Source organism: Euleptes europaea, chromosome 2 (genome assembly GCF_029931775.1).
Source record: "Euleptes europaea isolate rEulEur1 chromosome 2, rEulEur1.hap1, whole genome shotgun sequence".
NCBI lineage: Eukaryota > Metazoa > Chordata > Lepidosauria > Squamata > Sphaerodactylidae > Euleptes > Euleptes europaea.
In genome coordinates, this window is record NC_079313.1 from 103829280 (window position 1) to 103849681 (window position 20402).

The following is a 20402-nucleotide window of genomic DNA, read 5'->3' on the forward strand; positions in this document are numbered from 1 at the left end:
ATAAAGGAGGCTAAAGCGTTCGCCCATTGTCTCCTTCCCAGTCATTCACCAACCTACCTTTTATCTGGCTCCCATCTTCAGCTATATTTATTGTTTATTTACTTCATTTATACTTTGCATTTCTCCAGGGTGGGGACTGAAGCAGCTTACCACATTCTCCTCTCCTCTTTTTGATCCTCACAACAATTCTATGAAGTAGGTTATGATGAAAGTGTGTGACTAGCCCAACATCACCTAGAAAGCTTCCATGGCAAACTGGTGATTTGAACCTGGGTCTCTCAGACCCTACTCTGAAGCTCTGCTACACCACACTGGCTTTCATAGGATGGCTGCTGTTAAACAGCAGCAAACAGCTAGGCCTAGGTGAGTCATGCAAGTCAGGTAGAGTCCTGTGTGACGGATAAGGGGTTAATCTGCAGCAAGAGCTGACAGACCAAGAGTGGGCGGAGTCAGAGAGCTGACACTCTAAGCTCTGAGAGACAGAAAGCATTTGAAGCTTGGGACCCAGACTGAGAGAAGGCTGTGAGAGAAGTCGAAGCTTGGGACCCAGCCTGGGAGAAGGATGTGATAGATTGGGACCTTGGGAACCAGCCTGAGAGGAGGCTGTGAAAGGAGTCCTAAGATTGGAACCAGCCAGAGAAGACTGTGATAGATTCTGAGCTTGGTAGCGAGACTGAGCGGAAGCCAGACTGTACTCTGTGAACCTGAGGGGTTCTGTTAAAGCCAAAGCTTTGGGGAGGGGCTGTGGCTCAGTGGTAGAGCATCTGCTTGGCATGCAGAAGGTCCCAGGTTCAATCCCCGGCATCTCCAGTTAAAGGGACTAGGCGAGCAGGTAATGGGAAAGACCTCTGCCTGAGACCCTGGAGAGCCGCTGCCGGTCTGAGTAGACAATACTGACTTTGATGGACCAAGGGTCTGATTCGGTATAAGGCAGCTTCATGTGTGAAGCTATTGAAACACACAACCTGTGGGAGTGACAGGAGTGAGAATTGGGTTAGAGAGGGCCCATTCTCATGTCACAAAGGGGAATTAGTCTTTGAGGTAGAGCTATTCCGGTAGCAGAGAGGTGTGGAGGATTACAGCCACTGGTGTGGAGTAGTCAGAGAGAACTGGAAGAGGGATTTTGGATACTTCCCCAAACTTCTGTGAGTTCTCTGAGGAGGGAAAGGAACTCAGACTTCCTTAGTTCCTGTGAGCTAGGCTGGGAACAAAGTCTGTGAATCTGAATCTGAGTAACAGTTCTGAGGGACAGAACTAAGCTTGAAACTAAGAACGAAAGGAACTTGATTGAAGAAAACACCTAAGCTATCTCTCTGAAGTAATCTTGTGTATATAAATCTGAGTTTTCCCTCCAATTCTGCCTTTTCCTTAAAAATCAATATTAGAATCCCAACTGGGGGGGGGACTTCAGTTTCCCCAGGCACCTGCACTTGAAACCATTGGCAATAAACAACTGGAGCTTGTTTTTATGCTCTGTCCGAAAAAGTAAGTGGAAGGGGCATGTGGGCATGATGACCAAGCTGCATTCATGCCTGTCATGCAAAATTGGAGTTATGCATCTGTAATCTCCATGCAATACTTTAAAATGTGCACTATGCTTGTTCAGAGGTTTGGGAAGAAGCAGAATTGGACCTATATCCAATCAGAAGCATGTCTATGGCACAAAAATTGATAGTTAAGATATAGCTGGCCCTTACTTTTACCTTGTAACGTTTAAACTATGATCTATAACTTCTTCTTTTAGTATCAGACCCAAAACAGATTAAGCATAAATACTTTGTAATTTGCATCATTCGTGACACTCGGCCTTTTCAAAATCCTAATAATATTCTATTAATTCATATAATCAAATTACAGAATGTGCTATATCATTTTAAAAGTCTTTGACACATATTGAAGTGATTCTCAAATAAAATGTTAAAGTACTTAGATATTAGTTGCTGAGTGGAGATTTGAACCTGAGTCTCCCTGTCACCCCAGTTACCATGTAGGGGAGGGGCTGTGGCTCAGTGGTGGAGCATCTGCTTGGCAGGCAGAATGTCCCAGGTTCAATCCCCAGCAGCTCAAGTTAAAGGGACTGGGCAAGAAGGTGATGTGAAAGACTCTCTGCCTGAGATCCTGGAGAGCCACTGCTGGTCTGAGTAGACAATACTGATTTTGATGGACCAAGAGTCTGATTCAATATAAGGCAGCTTCATGTGTCCAAACAATAGTCCCACAATGTTTCAGAATAAGAGATGTTACATTAGCAGCAAGTCTTCCAATTAGAACAAAAAATCCAGAACTTGAAGACATATACGTTTAACTTCATTCACAATTTGAAAATAAGAACAAAAGAAGAGATGTTCATATCAGAAAGAATATCTGTGTCAGATTACTAAGAATGTAATCAGTAAACTCTGACATTGCTAAATGATGTTGCTAATATATATGCTACAATTGCATGATTTGAGCCAAAATATATTTATGAGCCAATATCTTTGAACACGGGATGTGATCTTTGCTGCTAGAGAGTCTGTAAAACTCTATATTGAAGTAAATAGTATTACAAACAGTGCAATCCTATGCAAAGTTATGCCAGTCTATACCCACTGAAATGAATGGAGTAACTCTCTTTAGGATTGCACTGTACGAGTATTATTGTGTTCCAAAACGTGGTCTTGGTGAGTCTTACGAAATGGTGGGGGGATCGAGCATTTCATAGAATTGGTTTATTAGAATGTATATAACTGAAATTAGATATGCTAAAGTAGACTGAAGTATTTACCGACACGCAAAAGGGATAGCAGAACAAACAGATAAGACTCGCCACTTCATTGGGAAGAGCTGCCACTAGGGGCTGCAATTGTACTAAAAGTGAAAAAAGGGACCAGCTGGCTGGCATACTTTCCTGAAGGAGAGAGTTGACTGTTGATTGTTTTGTTCAAAACTAAAGCCTAGTTAATGAGAAAAGGATACTGGCCTCCATGGCTGGGGTATAATCTGTTCTGAATTAGTAAACCTCAATACATTTCTCCTTGGGGCATCCACATAGCACTGTCACTTAATGTTAGTAATTCAGATTTTCTTTATTGCTATAGAACAAAGTTATAGATTAAGTTACTAGTAGAGCAATCCTGAGCATAGTTACGCCCTTCTAAACCATTGGCTAAACCCATTATTTCCAATGGATGACTCTAAGGTCTGTTTAGGATTGCATGGTACATTTGCCTTGCTCCAACACCCTTGAAAGTCACAGAATATAACAGACGTTCTTTACCTTAGACTCTATCAACCATGGCAACCATATTCCCAAGAATTTTATGCCTTATAATTACCTGGAAAAGAAGAGTTGGTTTTTATATGCCGATTTTCTCTACCTTTTAAGGAGAATCAAACTGGCTTACAATCTCCTTCCCTTCCTCTCCTCAAAACAGATACCTTATATCCCTGATTGGGGACCCAAAGTGACTAATGTCATAGAGCCCACCCAAAGAAGTCATTTTCTCCAGGTAAACTGATCTCTGTAGTCTAGAGATCAGTTGTAATTCCCAGGGAGCCCAACCTAGAGGCTGGGAACATTTCTCTCAACTTAGTCAGCAAGTGCTAGCTGAACCCCATTGAAAGTGGGAAGCACAAGGTCCATCAACACATCTGCCTTCCCAACCAGCATCACTTCTGTCTCATCTGGGTTTAGCTTCAGTTTATTTGCTTTCAGCCGTTCCACCACAGCAGTCAGGTAGCGGCTCAGGCCACTCTGTTGCTGGCCTAAAACTCACCATTCTTCAACAAAATAACCTCAAAGGGAGACTTCGGCATAAAAGCACTGAATTAGCATTTGTCAAGAAATGTGATTGTTTCCCAAGCCTTGAACAAAGACACACGAACACATGAAGCTGCCTTATACTGAATCAGACCTGTGGTCTATCAAAGTCAGTATTGTCTACTCAAACTGGCAGCGGCTCTCCAGGGTCACAGGCAGGGGTCTTTCACATCTCCTGCCAAGTCCCTTTAACTGGAGATGCCGGGGATTGAACCTGGGACCTTCTGCCTGCAAAGCAGATGCTCTACTACTAGTTTTGCCAGGTCCCTCTTCGCCACCGGTGGGAGGTTTTTGGGGCGGAGCCTGAAGAGGACGGGGTTTGGGGAGGGGAGGGACTTCAATGCCATAGAGTCCTATTGCCAAAGTGGCCATTTCCTCCAGGTGAACTGATCTCTATGGGCTGGAGATCAGTTGTAATAGCAGGAGATCTCCAGCTAGTTCCTGGTGGTTGGCATCCCTATCTACTACTGAGCCACGTGCCCCTCCCCAAAAGACAATGCATTTTCCAGCCATTAACAGGTTTTAACCAGATAATTTGTTTATTTTCTGAAAAAAAATTATTGGATTTTTCGGGCACAGAATAAAGCAGGAGAGGGGAAGGAAGGGAAAAGTAAAAATAAATTTTAACCAGTTATCACTAATTTTTTTTAATATTTTTGTTCTTATTAAGTCACATTCAATTTCAATATTGTCATCTTCAGAGTTACATAAAATAAAACAATTTCAAACTAATCAGCCTAATCAGTATTGACTTTTCTGTCTTCACTCTCCCCTCCTCTATCAAATTAATATCTATATAATCCCCTCTGTATTTGTTTTCTAATTCATTCTAATTCATTATATCATTTCTATAAACTACATATAATCCTCCTATATACTTTAATTATTGAATACTTCATCCTTTCAATATTGATCAGTTGAATTAGATTAAATCGTAGCCTTTAACATTTCCCATATTTAATTCGTTTTCACAATGTGTTATCCATGCCTCCCATTCTCTCACATATTCTTCATTGTATTGTCGAAGGCTTTCACGGTCAGAGTCCATCGGTTCTTGTAGGTTATCCGGGCTGTGCGACCGTGGTCTTGGTATTTTCTTTCCTGACATTTCGCCAGCAGCTGTGGCAGGCATCTTCAGAGGAGGACAATGCATCGCAGGACAGTGATTGAGCTCAAACCCAACCCCTTTCTGACTATATATTACTCTTCCTACACACTTGACACTGAGAGACACTGTCCTTCCGTGTTACTCCTCTGAAGATGCCTGCCACAGCTGCTGGCAAAACGTCAGGAAAGAAAATACCTGTCAGGCCTGTGTCTCAGTTTCGCTTTTCCACCAACTTGCTCCCAAGGATTGTTTTGCAGTCTTGGACTCTTTGAAGTAGACAGTACTCCGTGAGAACGGAGGCATCTCTAGACTGTTTTGAAATAGTAATCTCTTGAGCCTGTCCTGGGCTGCTGAATGCTTTTTTCTATTCTTTTATATAGGCAAGCGTATCCCAGTGCCCTCCATTGCTGTCTTAGATCCAGTATGCTCTGTTTACCCATGCTGCCAGTAAACCATCTTCCTTGGACCGGTGTGTCTCCTGTCGTGGTTATTGGTTCTGACCAGGGCAAGGGCTGACATTAAGACAGCCATCGTCACCACGGTCGCACAGACCACCGTCACACAGCCCGGATAACCTACAAGAACCAATTCTTCGTTGTCTTTTTGATGTAGGGAAGCAGTACGTCTAGCCATTTCTGCTAGTTCTGAACTAGCAGTGATCACTCACTTTTGTTCACTATGAACGGTCGCTATACTTCTTGATTCCAATTGAATTTTACAGCTCAGTAATATCACACACACACCCCAACATATCCTGAAGTTGACGCCAAACCGCCGGCAACGCTCGCCAGCTCCTCATCTCCAGCCTCTTTTCATCCCTGACTCCCTTTGCAGGCCCGAGCTCGTTTCCCCCGCCAGAGGGCCTGGAGAGCGGGTCCCGCCTGGCGCACTCCACCCCAAGGCGGGAGGGGCGGCGGCGGCGGCCGCCGGGATCGGGTTTCACATCCTGATCCTGTGGCTCTCCGGAGCCGCCGCTTTCGCTCAGCCTGAGGGGCGTCAGGAGGGCAGCCCGGGCGGCGCGGGCCCAGCAGGGACATGGCGGAAAGGTGAGTGCCGTCGTCCGCTCCAGTCAAGTCACTTCAGAGAGGGTGGGGGGGGGAGGCCTTCCCTACCTGTTGGGCCGGGTGGGGCGCGGGGCTGGGGCCCGGAGTCGCGAGACGCCTCCGCCGCCATTGCGCGCCGGCGGGTTGGCGCCTGAGGAAGGCGAAACAGTGGGGGGGGGGGGGAAGAAAAGTGCAGGGAAACTTTTCCGGCGGGCCCCTGGCGGGCTCTGAACGAGAACAGATCTGCTCGTGGGATCCTCCTTCGTCGGCCACCGGCTCGCCCAGTGGGGGAATGCCGCCTTAAAAACTGAGAGGGGGACAAAAGACGTGAGGAGGAGGGGGGGGGGATAATGGGGGTTGTGGTTGAGGAGCGGATTTGGGAGACGGTGGCGGGGAGGAAGCTTAGCCCCACTCCCAGCCTCTCCAGAAACTGGCTCGGGGTCCTCACCCAGGCGACTGGTCGTTCGCTTGCAGGAAGGCGCCTTTCGGCCGACGATCGTGTGAATGGTGTTTAGGCGGTGGTGACACTGTTTGTGTTCTGTGACTGCTCCGGTATGGTCGGTGTAGCGTTGCAGTTGAATCCTGTGCGGGGTATTGAAACCTCACACCTTTGCCTGCTGCGGGTAATGGCTGGCACCGTGGCACCATGCTGGCACCCACTAACGTGGAGCAGATTGACTGCTCCGTGCCTTGAAAGAGGGTGGGGAATCCACCTTTACTGTAATTTGCTACCTTGGTTATGAATAGGACAGGGTGATTAAACCTATCTTCGTTGTGATCTTGAGCGTACACTTTTGGAACTTGTGCAGGGTGTTACTTGGGAGCACAGCTACACCAGGGTTAATGTGCATAGTGGGGTGTCATTTTCCCAACACGCCCTTTATTTTTCCTTGCGGCCATCTGCATAATGGGAAGAAAAAATCGAATAATTGTATGTACAGCATATGGGGTTTTGCAACTAAACTGAAACATAGTATGAGTAAAGGATTGGGTTGCTTACTTGTTCTTTAGCTGTGTTGCTTAACCCTTATCAGGGACTGATAAGTGACCAAAACAAACAAATCCAGCATTGTAAAGCTATTCCACATATCAACCAGGATAGGATCCTTTGTGTTCTTTTCTGATGTAGGATCCTTGTGTGGGTGCACTACTTGAGCTAACTGATCTAGTGAGGAAGCTCTTCCCTTTGGCTGGTCAGATACTGATCTTTTATTTTGCGTGGGCACTCTTTGCATGTTGATACTAGAGAATAATGCAAAATATGTAATTTGATACCTATTAATGAGATGAACTTCTGTTAACGTAAGAGTGTTTGGTTTTGAGCTTTGCTTTTTGATTTTCATATGTAACTTGTACATGCGCACTAGCAGAACAGCAATTCCCTTTCAATAGCTCACATTTATGCCTTCCCTTAAGACAAAGCAGCTGTTTATACACACATACACACACACACACTCAATCTATATGAGGAACTAATATTCTATGACTTAGAGCTGGAATTGTAAAAAAAAAAAAAAACTGCTTCAGGTGTGCCCAAGGGATTGGGCATGCCCAATAGGATTGTTGACATTTTTTTAATTTGACACTTTGAAGAGTAGCTCATACGGCAAACTCAAAGTCGCTTCAATCAAAACAGCTGTACACAATTAGACATGGGGAGGTCTGTTTTTTCACAATTTGCCCTTTGGGTACACAGAACTAGTTCTTTGCAGATCTTTGGCTCCCAGCCTAGTTGAGAAATTCATTCCTGTTAGGACAGCCATGCAGCTTGATTCATGTTTACTTAGAAGTAAGTCCCACTACCTTCAATTTGACTTACCCCCTAAGTTAGCAAATAATTGCAGTCTTAGAGCATAATTATATGCGGTGCAAACTGTGATTAGGATTCCCAGTGTTTCATTTTAAAAGCAGCTATGGGGCACCCAGAATTGGACTGTGGCTCCACCTGTTGGGAAACAGAGTTTATTTATTATTTGCATTTATAATCTGCCTTGCTTACTGGTAAAAAGGTAAAGGTCCCCCTTTCCTGACCAATGGGGTGATGTCACATCCCGACGTTTACTAGGCAGACTTTGTTTTATGGGTTGGTTTGCCAGTGCCTTCCCCAGTCATCTTCCCTTTACCCCCAGCAAGCTGGGTACTCATTTTACCGACCTTGGAAGGATGGAAGGCTGAGTCAACTTTGAGCCGGCTACCTGAAACCAACTTCTGTTGGGATCGAACTCAGGTCATGAGCAGAGCTTGGACTAGAGTATGTTATATGAAAGTTAAATGAATTTTAAATGGGTTTAAGAACAATTAAGATCAGAACATATCACGTTGGGATAACAATACTTTATTAAGAGGCGGATAGAGGTGGTGGGGAAGTCTGAGAAATTTCCCTTGTTTTTTCTTTTTCTGTGTAATGTTTATATGTTCTTGATTGTTATGGAAAATTTCTATTATAAAAACCAATAAAATTTATATTTAAAAAAATGAACAGAGCTTGGACTGCAGCTCACCACTCTGTGCCACGGGGCTCCTTGCTTACTGCACTCTTGCTTACTGGGGGCACCGAGAATTGGACTGTGGCTCCACCTGTTGGGAAAGGGGGTTATTTATTGTCATTTATAATCTGCCTTGCTTACTGGGGCTCAAGGCAGATTACAAATATTGATAGAACCATTCAGTTAAACCATTACAAATATGATAACATTTGAATGATAATAATATTTTAATCTAGTAGCAAAGATTCTTTTTTAATCCCCTTCCCCCCATGACATTTCCCAAATTGCCCCCCAAAAAACTGCTGTTAACTCTTGTATGGAACCTGTATTTCTCCCTACAGGAGTTAACAGTAGCTTGGTGGGGGGTAGGGATCCAAGAGTTTGTGGGGAGAAATGTTAAACACTCTTCTTCCTGCACTGCAGCCTCACTCTGTATTGTACATATGCAACCTGGCATGGCCGCTTTTAATTACAATTGCTAGGATACCTGGTCATGGATCTCATCTGATTGTATCCTGAATCCTGATCTAAACACATTTGGTCCAGATTTCTCACGTTCAAAGGCTCATATGTTGTGGTCTTTTGTGATTTTCACTTCCCTTTGTTTATAATGTTGCCTATTTTCATGTACAAAAATATCTCTAACAAGACAAACATTAAAGTAATATTCAAAAAGGGCAAGAGTCCAGTAGCACCTTAAAGACTAACAAAAATATTTTCTGGTAGGGTATGAGCTTTCGTGAGCCACAGCTCACTTCTTCAGATACAGCTAGAATGTGAATCTAGAAAATATTTTTGTTAGTCTTTAAAGTGCTACTGGACTCTTGCCCTTTTTGACTACTGCAAACAGACTAACACGGCTACCCACTGTGAATTAAAGTAATATATACTTCAGTACCTCCAAGGAATACCAGGGTCATGACACGGCGCCAGTGAATGGCAAACCACCTTCTGACGTCTCTTGACTTGAAAACCCAATGGGGTCGCCATAAGTCAGCTGTGACTTGATGGCAAAAACAAAGACAAAATATACTTCAATAGAAGCATTTGCTTGAAAATGTTACAAATTGAACGGTGGTTTTGTTCTGCTAGGAGATCTGAACATTCTTCAGAGGGATTCATCAACTCCATATATATTCATAGTTCTTGCATTCAAAAGGCACGACTATTTATTTTTAAACTATTTTTTAAAATTTAAAACATTTTATGCCAGTGATAATGGTTGTGATACTAGTTTCCCTAGTTTTACTGTGTCAGTTATGTGCCATCAAGTTGCTTCTGACTTAAGGTGACTCTATGTATTAATGACCACCAAAATGTCCTGTCATTAGCAGCCTTGCTCAGGTCTTGCAAACTGAAGGCTGTGGCCTTCTTTATTAAGTCAGTCCATATCATGGTAGGGTTTTCCTTCTGCTTTCAGCATTTCCTAGCATTCCATTGAGTCTTGTCTTTTCATGATGTGACCAGCATATGAAGTGAATAATCTCGGGAACAAATTGAAGAGTATTCAAACACAAGACACCTCTTCCTTATTTTAATATGAAAGCAGCCTCGTGTTATTTTGAAACAGGAAGTCTTATCACTGCTATATCATGGGAATTTCCTGTGTGGGAATAGCAAATTATGCTCACTGATCATTATGCTAGTGGTAAACATGTAAAAACACTGGAAAGTTCGATGTTTTCCTTTATCAGTACAGTCCCTTCAGCCTTGTGCTCTAACCTGCCCTGCCCGCCCCCCCCAATCAAATCTCAGATATCAGTAAAGTGAAGTCACTAGAATAGACCAGGAAATCAACTTCAAAAGCACTGGGGTCTTTTCCTGCATGATGATGATAAAAAGGACAAATTGATATCTGTACTGATTCTCCCCCACTCAAACCAACAATTTGCCATTAACTGTCATTTATATTGATAACTGTACTTCCAAACTCATTTATTTTCAGCAAACTGGATTTTTTGGTAGGAAATGGATTCTTATTCTTTGGATCCAGTTGGTTTGATACCTGTACTGGTTCTCCCCTACTCAAACCAACGATTGTCATTAACTGTCCTTTATAGTTATACTTTTTCTTTTAACCTAGTTTATTTTTTAGCAAACTGGATTTTTTGGGTAAGAAATAGATTCTTATTCTTTGGATCCAGGTATTTGAAAATGGTACTATTTGATGTAGCTGTAGATATCTAAAATGCGGAAAAATGAGAGGTTTCTCTTTGAATCCTTTTCATGGTTTCTGGATTCAGAATAAGCATGTCTAACTGGAACACACACTGTGATACTCTGTAAATATATAAACTAACGAAAAATATAAACTAAAGAAAAACTAAACGAAGCCAGGGGATGTTTTATAATCTAGAGGTTTATAACTGTTGCTGCTATTTAAAAGACCAGTTTTAACCTGCAGATTGTTGGATGCAGAGTTCTTTGTACAGCTCGGGTGCTACAAGGATACATGCATAGTCAACTGACACATGGGTCAATATTTCAGCCCTTTAAAACTGAAAAGAGGCCTTGCTTGGTTCAAAGTAAAACATTAGAAATGCTTAAAAATTGATAAAAGAGCAAGCCATTGTGTCCATTGTGCCGATTCTGAGACAAGCAGATAAGACAGCTGTATGCATTTCAGAGTCATTGCATAAGTCTGCCCTCACGCATGCTGCTTCCTAAAGCCTAATCTGTCTGTTTTCAGTAGTCCCTACATGTTGTTATAAACATTGTCCATTTGTTAATCCGGTCTGTATGCAGCCATGTGGAGCCTACAGCCTGTGCACCTGTGCAGATCAGCAAATTGGAGGATTACAGCCTCTTGCTCAACAAAGGGAACAAATAGAATCTGTGGTAAAGCTTTCTGAACAACTTGAGCTCAGCAGGAAAAACAGTATTACACGCTGAAGACTTCAGATGAACTATTTACATATTTAAATTTCTGAGAGCTATATGCCGGTTTTCAAAATGCACTTGGTATTGTATATTTTAAAAAAGGCTTTTCGGACTCAACAGAAATCAAAATAATGTTATAGGTTGGTTCATGGTACTTTGGAGCCAACACTTTTATCATAAATATCCTATGAAACAATGTCATTTAAACATTTGTAAATGGTTAGATTAAACTATCAATTCCGCCGTTGTAAGGCTTCAATTCTAATCACAATTTTACCACCAGGTTTCCTTGAACTCATTAGGATTTACTTCCAAGAAGGGTTGCCAGCAACCTGGAGGAAAAAAAATATCCTATCTCTCTAACCCAGACTTGACATGTGAAAATGGGCAGGAGAGGCTTCTTTGTGGTATGGAGGTAAACAACATTACCTGGTAAATAATATCCAAGTAAACCTATGTTAAAAGGGCAGAACTTTTTCCCCCTCCAGACTGTTGGTAACTCTACTTCATAGCATACATACTGAGACTGTAATTCCTCTTATTTCTCTAGGTTCTGATTTAGATCAACTTACCGTAGTTGTTAGCTAGGGTTTTGTGACAGTTGTGATTTCTAATACGTTGTCTTAATGTGTCCTTGTTTATCACTTTGAATATTCCAGTGGAAGAATAGTGTAGAAATACAATAAATATTGAAGGGTTTTACATTCATATTTGGTATTGTGTTTGAATGTACATGGCTTGTGTGTTTGGTTAAGCATTCTGACTAGTGGGAGACATCTAAATGCATTTTAATATGGTTAAGAATTCTCTGTTGAAGGTGGTACAGGGAGCAGTGGTAAGCAGATTTACTTGGAATTAAGTCCCATTTTATTCAGTAGGATTTGCTCTCATAACAAGAATAGAAGTTGGTTTTATACTGTGCTTTTCTCTACCTTTGAAGAAGAAGAGCTGGTTTTTATATGCTGACTTTCTCTACCATTTAAGAGAGAATCAAACTAGCTTACAATCACCTTCCCTTCCCCTCCACACAACAGACACTCCGTGAGGTAGGTGGGGCTGAGAGAGCTCTATGAGAGCTGTGAGTAGCCCAAGGTCACCCAGCTGGCTTTATGTGTAGGCTTCATATAAATATATATATATATATATATATATTTCTATACTGATTAGACAAAGTATTCAACAATAAATATAAGTAAACATCAGAGTATAAATTCTAGTTAATAATTGTTGAAAATACATACATATATAGATAAAAAATAAAATATAGAGACTTCCCCTACACCTCCCTCAATCTTGTCATTTATTTGTAATCTCCTTTGTTTAAGATTCTAATCCTAATATTGTTACAAACGTTTATAATGTTGCTATTTCATTTACCTATATTGAAATTTGAAAAAAGAAAAAAGAAAGAACAGATATAAAAAGCATTATTTTTATAATAAAAAATGGATTAGATAATAAGTATCATTTTTAACTTCCTTTAAGAATGAATATTCTAATTCCTCCATTTCTCCCACATATCTAATAAGTATCAGTTATGTTAATGCCATTAATTATTCTATTTTTATCAAAGCCAAGCCATTGGATCAGTCCTTTTTGATTAAATCCTGAGGAAAAACTAAACTCTTTGACCCAGTCTCTTTATCTTAAATTTCCAGCATCTTCCTCTTTTTCCCAGTAGCTTTAAACGTCGAAGAGCATCCATGGAAGTTGTTAGTGCAATTCCCTCTGTGAAAATTGATGGGAGATAGTGAATCTGCAACATGTTTTCTTCCATCCCTAAGGTGAGAAGAAAAATCCCGGTATTTCCAGCTTTTTGCCCTTTTAAATTCTCCCAGTTGACTTTTAAAAGTTCATCAGGTAAATCATACAGCCAAAAATCAAAGTCTCTTACATTAATATCCATGTTTGTCAATTGGGTTGGTTCAATTTCTTCTTGGAGATTTGTATCCTTCAGTAGTCCTTCGTAGCTCTCCATCTCCTTTGCCAAGTTTAATTCTTCTTTTAATGGTTTATCATTTGGGGAGCTTCCTTCTCTCATCTCAGATCTCATTGTCATAATTTGGTCTTTTATATCCTTGAGATCTCCCAAAATTACATCCAATTTCCAATTAACAAGTTCGTAGATATTGTTTGTCAGAGAGACTAGTCGATCCGTGAATTTAGTCTCACTTTCCATGGTTGCTACTTCTGGTAGTTTGTTGAAGTTTAATTTGTAAAATCCGGACAGGTATACGTTGTAAGTTGTAAAATGGTATTATGGGGGGGCAGGATAAGAGGTCGCATGTCTGCTGTTCCTTCCTTTTGCCTAGGAACTTGGGAAGTATTTGCCAGTTACACAGTGGTGCCACACATCCGGTCTCAAATCCCGTAGTATTCTCGCGTTGGCAGACGATTGCTGATACTTCCGGATAAGATGTGGCTTAGGAATTTGTTTACTCAGAAAAGCCTCCTCCCGGAAGTGAGGGGGAATCTGCTCGTCCCTCCCCTTTACACTTCTAGATTTCTGATTGGTGGCTATAATGTCATCCAAAAAGTCCCAATTGTTATGTCTGTCCACCGATCAATTTGATTAAGAATCTGCTGGCTTATCCAATGTTTTTAAAAGTCAAAGAGTCATCCAATCCTCAGATGGGGAGATACGGATTCTACAGATATTTTTTCCACTCCTTCGGAACTTCCAATTCCAGGTAAAACGAAAGAGTTCTTGTTACTTACTCAGATTTTAGAAGATTAGGTATTCTTGCTTATGTATCATTGCTTAGATGGTAATAGGTAGGGGAGAGCTGAGCCTAATTCCAAAGAGACGTTCACGGCAATGGTTTCCCCTCAGGCCAGACGGGACCTCATCCAGGACTCCAAGAGTCGCCCGATGGCTCTCTCGGCAAAACTGGGGGTCAAACCGCACTTCATGGACAGCAGGAGAGATCCTGTTTCCCAATCCACTATTTAGGATCGGGTAGGGGTGCAAGATTACACCCCAGATTCGAACGAATCTTGGTTCCCTTGGGAGCCCCCAAGAGACGTGGTGCTCAGCTCAGCGTCCCTAGCGGAAATCCCCGGTTAAAGATTGTCAAAGCAGTTTATGATTGCCTTCTTCTCCCCACAACAGACACCTTGTGAGGTAGGTGGGGCTGAGGGAGTTCTGAGAGAACTGTGACTAACTCAAGCAGGTTTCATGTGGAGAAGTGGGGAAACAAACCTGGTTCTCCAGATCTGCCGCTCTTAACCACTAAGCCATGCTCAGGAAAGTGTTTTTAGTGTTGTAACCACAGTTTACTAGAGAAGAAGCTATTAAATCCTTCCCTTCTTCCCCTGTTCTTTGTAGAGTATAATTTGAGACTCATGGTTTATAGGAGGAGTCAGGGTGGAATGATTAAATAATTTATTTACATGAAAATTGTTTATTTATATACTAGTTTGTAGCCATAACTGTAACAACATATTAATTTAACTCTGAATAGAGTCTTTGTACAACTCAGCAGGGTATACATTTCATACATATTTAACAATTTTTGACTATTATGGAATATGATATACAATTGGTTGCTTATTTTTAGGAAATAGCTAATTCAAGGAAAAGCTGCTTTCTTTTAATAAGAACTATGGAGAAATAATTTTCATCAGTTCATATATTATGACTTGATACCAGTGGCCAGAGAACAAGTCACCATAGTAGGAGGCCTTTTGCATCTAATCTGCCCAGTAACTGCCACCAGTTCTCCCACCCCCTTTTTTTGTGGATGGCACTGGGCAATTATATGGCAAAGGTGAAGAGGCAGGCTAAATCAGAAAGGAATGCTCGCATTGAAAGCCCTTCTAGTTCCAACCACCACAGGTCTACAAAAACCTGTCATGGCTGCAGCATATAAGACAGACAGTATTTGGGGTCATGAGCATTTAAGTACTATGAGCTTTGTTCTACTGTAATTGGCTGGAAAAAAGGAGGTTAGCACTTTTGCCAGGGCAATATATTTAGGACTAGCGTGCAAGCAAGCCCTTGACTCTGCAAGCGACAGAGTACCCAGTAATGAAGCGTCACAGTCCTGTCAACAAAGCAACTAAAGAAGCTAAGAGGCCAGTGATCTGATCATCTGTGTGAGTTCAACAGCTAGTTACAAGTCCAGTAGCCTCTTAGAGAAAAATAAGATTTTCAGGGTATGAGCTTTTGAGAGTCAAAGATCCCTTCATCAGATATGACAAGCTTTGACTCTCAAAAGCTCATACCTTGAAAATCTTGTTAGTCTTTAATGTGCTGATGGACTCATGTCTAGCTGTTGTACTGAAGACCAACTATGTGAGTTCAGCAACAGGGTAAAGAAGCTATGACACTAGTTTCCGTTCCTTTATTTATTAACTGTTGCTTCAAATGCCTTTGCTTCTAATTAAAAATTGTTTAAAGACATCAGAGATAGGCTGAACATTTTTCAGCAACGGAAAAAGTTTGGTTTAAAACAATCACAATTTATGAATTGCCAATATAAAATTAGATAAGACTCTCAGTTTCAAGCTTGTAATTAATGTTTCTCAGGCAATTATCCCCAAGAATTGTGTGAGAGAGTACACGTATTTTAATTAATTTTTAAATTACATGGAATAAAACCACAAATGCATATAATCTGAATTAAAACCATTGGATTATGAAGTCACCACATTGGCTGTGCAAATTAAATTAAAACCAGTGCTAAAAAAGTCTGATGTATATGCCCCCTCTCATATGGTTGAAGGGTACTGTAATCACAATCTGATATGGAACTAACAAGTACTACAAGTAATGAGGTGCTCCAATGACCTCTGTGGAAGAAAGTTCAATTCTGTTGAAATACATCAAGTCAAAATAAACATGCTAAATCAGCTCACAATATATTTAGGGCATGGAATAATTTTCGGGGGGAGGGAATTCTAATTTTTCTGGAAAACTCACACCACTTCAAGACATCACAGGAGCTTCAGGCAACCTTCAAGCAAATGGAAAGAGAACAAAGAAGCAAAGGTCCATTCTAGCAGTAGAAACAGATGTTTGAACACCAGCAGGAGTTAAGAAGATAGAAAGTGAGGACTCTCTAATAGTGATTTGGGACCTACATCACCTTGGGACTTAAATCAATTGTACATCGTTCTTCAGAGTTTCTGATGCTCTATCTCCATCTCAGACCTCAATAAGGGTCGCAAGATGGCTTGGCTTGCTCTGAGTTGTACTCGCGCCTGCAGACGATGCATTACAGAGGCCTACACAGCTAGTAAATTACCAGTCCCAGATGGATTAACCGCTCATTCCATTCGCAGCGCCGCCACTACTGCGGCCTTTAACAAATAAGGCTCTGTTGAGGAAATCTGCAAGGCTGGTCCTCGATTGCCGCTTTTGTGTGGCATTACCGGATTAATGCTTTTACTTCTGCCGATGTGGCATTTGGCAGAAGAGTTCTACAGCATTCAATAGAAGTAGATGATTAAATCCTACCCGGAAACTTAGCTCTTGAACTGCCCAAGTTGCAAGATTCCCCTCCTTCAGAGCGGGAACAACCTTGTTTACTCACCAAGAGGGTTCCTTCCACTCTGAGGTAGAAGGGCATCTTGCCCACCCGAAGAAGAAACAATAGCTACAACCAGGGTGGCTTCATCAACTGGAGCAAAGGATGTATTACTTTTCTGTAGTCCATCAGTGCAATCAGACACCTTAATTCTCCATCTCCAATTGCGGAAAAAGGACATCAAGGCTACTTACACTTCTTTCTCCTCCTTGTTTATGCCTTCAGTTTTACATGTTATTTCTGTACATACAGTTCAGTTACATGTTCTTACTGTTATTTACCATTATTGTTATCTGCATTACTCCTGCCTGTATTAGCTTGTTAGTGGAAAACTGGAAGCTAAGTCTATTCTCACCAAGGAGACGGGAAGTAGAAAATTAGTCCCGGCTCCCCTAGCAGTGGGTGGGAATAACCCAAGCTGCAAGATGCCCTTCTACCTCAGAGTGGAAGGAACCTTTCCGGTGAGTAAACAAGGCTCCGTTCTTATGTGAGACGAATTGCTCAGAAAGAGCTCCAGTTGGAAGACAAAAATCAGAAAACATTTGTGTCCCCTCCCCTTGAAACGCTGCTTTGTAATTGGCTGTAGTGCTTATTGTGAACCCACCCCAGCTCCCCTGTCCCGCGCTTTGGCTTATGCATGGAGATGAGGACAATTTCACCTGTGCTGATCTCCGGGGAGATCAAAGAATCGGGTTTTAACAGGAATGGGAAGACCCAGAATTTGCGAGGGCTGGGCGCAAGGTCATCTGTAATGGACGGAAAACTCATGCATAACTCCAAGGAACAACTGAAACAGTCCGGGGGTGAATGTGAGACAAAGTACCCATGCATAAAGGACCACTGTCAAGGGTGAAGAGGGGACCAGTATGGGGTATGAAGCTGCATGGAAGAGATCGACTGTCAGGAGCAGGAAGATCAAAAGGCATTCTGAAGCAGTCAGACGAAGAAACCATTTTCAGGGGCTTTCCAAGAAGAATCTATGAGTATCATGATGGAGGAAATCTACAACAGGCTACACTTTATGAAAAGGAACACAGCCCCTCAAGGACGGAGATGATTCATCCATGACCTGCAGGAAATGATGGGTCATGGTGGTTGGTGACTTCATATTGAGAGGTACAGAGGCAATCGTATGCTGTCCAGACCTGTTGGCCTGTGATGTGTACTGTCTCCCTGTTGCATGTATCTGGGATGTGATAGACAAGATGGTGAGACTTCATCAAGTCCATCTTTTATCCCTTCCTGCACAACCAGGTGGGAATGAATGATGTTGCCAAGCACAGCTGGGAGCATGTTACCACTGTCTAGGAGCTGTAGGAAGGAAGGTGAAAGGCCTTGAGGCTCAGGTGGTATTCGTCAGTACTTTCTTAAGAAGTGGAATATTAAAGAAAGAGAAAAAAAGCATACTTTGAGTGTATTGGTTACGGAGATGTTGTCAAGGGGTGTTCCATTTTAAGGACTACAGCTTAAACTTTAACAAAAGACTACTGGCAAGAAATGGGATGCATGTCATGATGACTGGGAGGAATGTGTTTGGAGAAAGCCTAGAAAACTTGATCAAGACAGGTTTAAACTGAATCCTGTGAACGATGGAAACAAATACAAAGGTATGTACCAAATATAGATACTTGAGCGTTACAGGAAGAACTGGGGGAGTTGCAGGGGCACCTCAAATAACTGGCAAGACATTGGGGTGTGTTATTTTCTGTGTCTACACTAATGCTCAGAGTATGGAATACATATTACAAGAAAGAAAAATAAGAACCAGTGCAGTGTGGTGGTTAAACTGTTGGACTAGAATCTAAGAGACCCAGGTTCCAATCTCCGCTCTCCCGGGTGACCTTGTGTGAGTCACATACTCTTAGCCTAACCTACTTCACAGGGTTGTGAAGACATTGGAGAAGAGGAGAACAATGTAAGCCACTTCAGGTTCCCGTTGTGGAGAAAGGCAGAGTATACATTAAGTAAATAAATATGACTTGAGAGGGAGCCAGTGTTGTGTTGTGGTTAGAATGCCAGACTAGGATCTGGGAGACCCAGGTTCAAATCTCCACTCTGCCATGGAAGCTTGCTGGGTGACTTTGGGCCATTCACACACTCTCAGCATAACCTACTTCACAGGTTTGTTGTGAGGATAAAATGTCCTGTGGGAAAATGTCCTATGAAATGTCCTTTGAAAAAGCATCTATGTAAAGATAGCTGGAGAAAGTAATAAAAACAGTGATGTGGCTGGAATCTACTGTCCTTTTCCAAAGTCATCCCTTTTCCCTTTCTGATAAGGAACAGGGTACAAGGTGCTGCTTGACAAATTGCTGATGCACAGTTTGAAAAACAGAATACTGGGAACTCATAAGCTCATAAAACACCAACTGAAAAAGATATATTTTGAAACTAGTCGTTATGGAGAGAATGTGTAAGGTGGCTTCTCTTGCTGTTGCAACTCATCCTAAGAAAAGCCGCACTCGTCAATTCTTCTTTCTCTCTAATTATTAAGGGCATGATATTCCTGGTGCTTATTGGATCTGGCAGCCCAAGTGTTGGACCTGCCCATTCTGGGATACAGATCTGCACAGCTCATCTTTTGTTTGTTTTGGATAACTAGCATTTGAGGTTAAAATTGTGGGATTCTGCACGTAGTGAGTATGTGGAAGACCTCTGAGATAATTGAAATCGATGGGAAATTAATCAACTTGAGCTTAAAAATATTCTCACTGAAATGTAATTGCAGATTTCAAAACCAAATACAAAAGGTTATTTTAATAAATGCTCCTCTGCTGCTGACATGTCCTTTTTCTGTGTATCACTTAGTGGACCCCATATTCTGTTTTGGCCCTGACTTGCAATTAGCTATCAAAAGAATGCTTTAGTCTTTCAAGTGCTTATTATTCTTTAGCTTCACTTAGTCTTAAGTCTTTGTTGGCTTGCTGGCACAGTCTTGTTATAACACGAAGTCTACATGGAAATCCCTCTAGGCAGTCTGAGCTGAAAGAGCCTATAATGTCACCCTTTACAGTATAAATTAAAATGAGGGTAAACATGAGGATCTGGTTTCATCTGCATTCATGCAAGTTTACTGTGAGCACTACAAAGTTTTTAATTAGCTAATTGTAATTGTCATTAAGCCTTCACATGGAGCTCTTCTTATGCTCACTTTCTAGGCAATAATAGAGCTAAAGATAACTTTGAAAAAGCTGCTTTTTATCTAAGAAAAAGGCTTACATAGGATGTTTTTGTAGTAGTCAACTACTGTTGAAAACAAGCTACTAAGACCTTCCTCACTGAGAATCAATAGGTGTAGTTACATATCCCTCTGTATAAAAACCAACAAGTCTCTGTGAAATTTCACAAGTAAGATGGGGGATCTTGGGATTTAAAAAGCATAGGTCTCTATGTTTGAAGTGGCTTTTCCTAGGATTCTTTCTCCTCCTTGAGTTGACCAAGTCCTGCTTTATTCTATATTAAATAATTTGGAATAACTCCCCTAGAACATACAAACAGTAATGCTGACTAGAATTAATGTGCCATCGTTTAAGCAACTACACAAAGCTCTCA

The 20402-nt window shown here is 41.6% G+C and overlaps 1 protein-coding gene across 1 annotated transcript in view; it reads left to right on the plus strand.

Moving 5' to 3' along the window:
- Positions 1-5922: 5922 nt before the first annotated feature.
- LOC130473750 (rho GTPase-activating protein 39-like) overlaps positions 5923-20402 on the plus strand; it is an 87795-nt gene continuing 73315 nt past the window's right edge. Inside the window, exon 1 of the mRNA XM_056845333.1 lies at positions 5923-5956. Coding sequence (XP_056701311.1) covers positions 5946-5956 — 11 coding nt within the window. The 5' untranslated portion in view covers positions 5923-5945. The remainder of the gene's footprint in view (positions 5957-20402) is intronic.